The 5167-nt window shown below is 47.4% G+C and overlaps 1 protein-coding gene across 2 annotated transcripts; it reads left to right on the top strand.

The window, feature by feature from the left end:
• The first annotated feature begins 1051 nt into the window (after positions 1-1051).
• Positions 1052-1835, top strand: LOC138088531 (myosin regulatory light polypeptide 9-like). Of its 2 annotated transcripts, XM_068983813.1 has the most exons (2): positions 1052-1304; positions 1467-1835. In XM_068983813.1, the coding sequence occupies exons 1-2, from the start codon at positions 1110-1112 to the stop codon at positions 1626-1628; spliced, it is 357 nt and encodes a 118-aa protein (XP_068839914.1). In that variant the 5' UTR covers positions 1052-1109; the 3' UTR covers positions 1629-1835. The 2 variants fall into 2 exon arrangements, with proteins under 2 accessions (XP_068839914.1, XP_068839913.1); XM_068983812.1 differs by having other exon boundaries at positions 1052-1835.
• Positions 1836-5167: the final 3332 nt, after the last annotated feature.

Below are 5167 nucleotides of genomic sequence, written 5' to 3'. Positions count from 1 at the left end.
CTTGAACTCACCCTTCTAAAAGCCACGTCTGGGATTCAAGACTGTGACAGAAAACATCCCTGTGGGCTGAATGCTTAAATGTAGTGGCCATAGAGTTTCCTAATCCTTCCCACTCCAAGCAAGCTACCCTCCAGATAGCAGACTTCCCTACCCTTGTGGGGGCTGGGGCTGACCTCAAGGGTGAGGGTATCTGACATAGGCAACCTACAGGGGCTGCGCCAGAGATGTATAGATATGTTAATTAATCAAGTCATCCCATTCGTTCGTTCTAAAATCCAGAAGCACCTACTTCTGAGCCTCAGTAGGAATGAGCAAAGAGCTGGTGAACAGTGTTCCCTTGTCACCACCATTGACTGAGAAACTAGAAAGCACCTGGCTCTTGACAGACATGGCTCTAGTCCTACCGACAACCTATTTCACAGATGAGGAAACTGAGGCTCAGAACTGTCATCTAGTCTTGGTCATATGCCTCTTAAGTGGCTGAGTTGGGGTTTGAACCTGGACTCACATGGCTCAGTGACAATATCATCCCCTCCATAGGTGCAGAGTGCCCTGAGCCTCTCTGGTGAGCAGGACCCTGAAAAGAGGCATTGTTCCTATTATTCATACCAGCCTGCTGCTACAGTCCAGCAGCTCAGCCCCAACTGGCTTCAGCCAGTTCAGCCAGCAGTGATTGCTGAGCCAGCACTGGGGGGTGAGGTAATGGGTGCTCAGAAGAATTATCTTTTTTGTCTACACTCAAGTGCTAGAAACCCCCAAGTCCTAACGAGACAGGTAAGACAAACCTTGCTAGTGCTAAGTCACAGGTAATTTGGGCCCTAAGTTGCATGCAGTCACAAAATGACTTAAGTGATTTTTGACTTTCAAAGTAGGATCCTGACACGGATCCTGTAAAGCTGTGAGCTGCATGTTATTTGAGAGTATCCGATCAATACTGAATGTTGCCAGGGCCCTGGCAGAGGTGCTTTCTGAACATATTGGACATCCAGGCAGGGTAGACTATAGTCTAAAAAAATTAATGTAAGGAGTTGGTAGGGGGAGCTGGAGCAGCGAGGAGGTTCCTGAAGCTCTCGGATTCTCTCGGCTGAGTTAGGGATTTAACTGCCACCATGTCAAGCAAAAGAGTGAAGACCAAGACCACCAAGAAGCACCCCCAGCGTGCGACCTCCAATGTGTTCGCCATGTTTGACCAGTCCCAGATTCAAGAGTTCAAGGAGGCTTTCAACATGATCGACCAGAACAGGGATGGGTTCATTGACAAGGAAGACTTGCATGACATGCTTGCTTCCCTGGGAAAAAATCCAGCTGATGAGTATCTGGATGCCATGATGAATGAGGCTCCAGGTCCCATAAATTTTACCATGTTTCTCACAATGTTTGGTGAAAAGTTAAATGGCACAGATCCAGAAGATGTCATCAGAAATGCTTTTGCTTGCTTTGATGAAGAAGCAACTGGCACCATTCAGGAGGATTACCTGAGAGAACTGCTGACCACAATGGGAGACCGGTTTACAGATGAGGAAGTGGATGAGCTGTACAGAGAAGCACCTATTGACAAAAAGGGGAATTTCGATTACATCGAGTTCACACGCATCCTTAAGCATGGAGCAAAAGACAAAGACGACTAAAAAGAACTTCAAACTCCAGCCAAACGTTCCTTGTTGCCACTCTGGGTATTTCTGAGACTTTCTCTTAGAGCCTGTTGCATGCCCTTAGCTTTACAGCTTCTGCCTTTCTTGTTGTATTTATTCTCAGCCATTTGGGGCACATGCATCTCTATAATCAGACTGGATGTGGGACTTATTGTCATTTTAAGAATAGAAAATAGGGTAATTTAACTTCCCAGCTGCCGTCTACCCTCCCTGCCCCCAGTAACTGCAGTCTACAGAGTCAATATATTTTTTCAGAGAAGGTTATTCACTCAATTTTTTCTGAACCATAATTAAACTTTATGATAAAAAAAAAATTAATGTAAGAACTGGTATGTATGTGCTGGTGGGCACCTGCGTGTGTGTGTACCTGTGTGTTTTGGATTGGGGGAAGGGAGGATTAGGCTCTCGATGTCCCTCCCAAATTATTCAGTCACTAATTTGTTTTCTATTGGATGCCTTATGTTAAAAAACAGTTTGCAAAATCACTACTAGAGGGGAATGCTGAATTAATGAGACATTTTGAGCAGAAAAGCGACATGGTAAGATCTGCACTTTAGAAATATCACTCTGCTTGAAGGTGGAGGATGGAATTGGAGGGAAGTGAGCATGGAGGTGCTAAGACAATGGGGGTGACGGCACTATTGACGGCAATCAAAACCAAGGCCGCAGAGAGAAGGAGCAGAGGAGACAGGCGTTTTGGAGGTAAAATCAGAGAGATTTGGTGGCTCTTGAAATACACAAGATAGAAAAAGAGGCATCTTGCCCAGCTGTGGTTCAGGGCTAGGAGGACAGTGAGGGCTCACTGAGTCGGAGCACATACAGCAGAGCCATTCTAAGGAAGATGGATGAGATGGTTACTGGGCACGTGGGTGTAACCGCCCTGCGTGACATTCCAAGCGTAAGCGGTAAACTGGCAGCTGTATTTTCAAGTCCAGATCTCAATGAAGAGCTCAGGGCTCTAGGTATCAACTTGGATTTTCAATACAGAAATGTCTTTAAAGTTATATGAATGGATGAAGTCACCAGGGGGAAAGCATAGCTAGAAAAGGGCCCAAGAATGAGCCCTGAGAAGCCTCAAAATTAAAGGGGCAGAGGAGAAACTGGAAACAATCAAAGAAACAAGAAAGTGGCTGTGGGTTAGTGGGCAGCTGGGCTTTAGTGTGAAGCTTAAGGAAAGCACTGGATTCAGATTTGTGAGTCATCAGCATCTAGGATGTCAGTGACACATTGGGAGATGATGCGACTGAGGACAGGGACTTGCAACACCAGCTTGCTGCTGATGAGGAGAGAGAAGACTCAGATAAAGATGCAAAGGGTCATCCAGAAAACAAGGACAAAGTAGACGCTTAGAAGCTGCATCAGCCAGGATACTGTTGGCTGCAAGTAATAAATTTGCTGTTGTTCAGTCACTAAGTCATGTCTGACCCTTTGTGACCCCATGGACTGCCACACGCCAGGCTTCCTTGTCCTTCACCATCTCCCGGAGTTTGCTCAAACTCATGTCCATTGAGTCAGTGATGGCATGCAACCATCTCATCCTCTGTCGTTTCCTTCTCCTCCTCCCCTCAATCTTTCTCAGCATCAGGGTCTCTTCCAATGAGTTAGTTCTTCATACCAGGTGGCTAAAGTATTAGAGCTTCAGCTTCAGCATCAGTCCTTCCAATGAATATTCAGGGTTAATTTCCTTGATTAGCTGACTAAAATTGATTTACATAATAGGAGCATTAATTCTCTCACAAGAAGTCCAGGAATAGGCAATCCCAGGGTTGGTTCAGTGGCTCATAAGTCAGACTTTTCTTGGGCTTTTCCTCATGTTTGCAAGATGGCTGCAGCTTCTCTAGCATCAGTTTTCTTTTTCCTTTTTCTATTTCTTTATTTTCTGTTTAACCAGTAATGTGGCTTGCTTTTTGTGTCCCCCCTTCCCCTTTCTCAGAAAGTAAACCTTTCCCAGAAGCTCTTCCAGGTAGACTCTCCCTCAAATCCCACTACCCAGTCCTAGCTTCAAGGAAGCTGTTCAGATGAATAACTAGTGTTTCAGTCACAGTAGAAACAGTTCTCACTGCAGGAAGAAGGCGGGAGAAAGGCTGGCAATTATGAGGGGGATTCACAGGGCCTGCCTCTGGAGCCAGAGAGGTTCCAAGGTAGGGAGTGGTAAATATTCCACTAGAGCAGTGTGACTCAGTGCCAGGAACACCAGTGATTTTACAATACAGGATAGAGGGAATGTTAACTAAAGCAGTAGAGTGCGGGACGAGTAGAAACTGGGAACCAAGTGAACTGAGGCGTGATTTGGGGTAAGGAAGTAAATAGTCTTCCCCTGTGGATCAGCGGTAAAAATCCGCCTGCCAGTGCAGGAAGATGCAGGAGACACGGGTTCAATTCTTGGGTCAGAAAGATCTCCTAGAGAAGGAAATGGCAACCCATTCCAGAATTCTTGCTTGGGAAATCCCACGGACAGAGGAGCCTGGCAGGCTACAGTCCACGGGGTCACAAACACTCGGACACAACCGAGCATGCACACATGCTGCAACCTACACGTGGTGGTTCTCAACACGAGGAGATTTTATCCTCCAGGGAGCATGTGGCAAAAACAGGGAGCATGTGGCAAAAACTGGGGAGGGGAATGTCGTAACTGTCACTACAGCCTTCTAATGTCCTTTGCCATCTTTTCAAACTGAAGGAATGCATCACTAATGTGTAGATGCCAGGGATGCTGCTAAACACCCCACAGCTCTTTCTGCAAAGGACTGAATGTGGTCCCCTCTGAAATTTGTATGTTGAAGCCCTAACCTCCAGTGTGACAGTACTTGGGTGAGAGCTTTTGGGCTTAGCCTTAGATGAGTCATGAGGGTGGGGTCCTGGTCTGATGAGATTAGTGCCCTTAACAGAAGAGACATCAGGGAGCTTGCTGTCTCTCTCCCCAAACTCAGAGGAAAGGCCATGAGGGCTCAAGGAGGAGATGGCCACCTGCACTCCAGGAGGAGTGCCCTCAATAGAAACTATTGCTGGACTTTGACCTTGGTCTTGCAGCCTCCAGAACTGCGAGAAATAAATTTCTGTTTTTAAGCAACCCAGTCCATAGTGTTTTGTGATGGCAGCCCAAGAAAACTGACGCAAACACCCAGAACTGCCTCCACAACAAAGAAATATCTGGCCCCTAGTGGCAATAGTGCTGAGGTCGACAAATCTTGGTGTGGACTATCGTAAGAAGTCAGGTCGGACGGGAAAACATGGCGGCAAAGAACGAGGGGGAGACAACAGCATGCTGCTGGGCTGGGAGCCAGGGCAGAGGAGAGAGCTAGAAATTTTGAGAAGCTTGATGGTTGACAGAGCAGGAGAGCCTAGAGAGCCAGGAGGGAGCCAGGTCAAAAGAGAGCAGAGGGGACGGCTCCTGCAGCCTTAAGACTCAAGAGGAGAGAAAAGACGGTGGGTGGAGGCAGGTGCGCCTGCAGGCGTGGGCCCAGAGCCGGAGGCCAGGAGGCCAGGGTGCCCACGGGATGTGGGAGCGGCGACGA

This window comes from Capricornis sumatraensis, chromosome 11 (genome assembly GCF_032405125.1).
Source record: "Capricornis sumatraensis isolate serow.1 chromosome 11, serow.2, whole genome shotgun sequence".
Taxonomy (NCBI): domain Eukaryota; kingdom Metazoa; phylum Chordata; class Mammalia; order Artiodactyla; family Bovidae; genus Capricornis; species Capricornis sumatraensis.
Note: the sequence above shows the minus strand (reverse complement) of the source record. Positions and strands in the feature narration are given on the sequence as shown.

Coding starts and splice junctions, on each gene's coding strand:
- LOC138088531 (XM_068983812.1), top strand. CDS start 1,110: ATGTCAAGCAAAAGAGTGAAGACCAAGACCACCAAGAAGCACCCCCAG.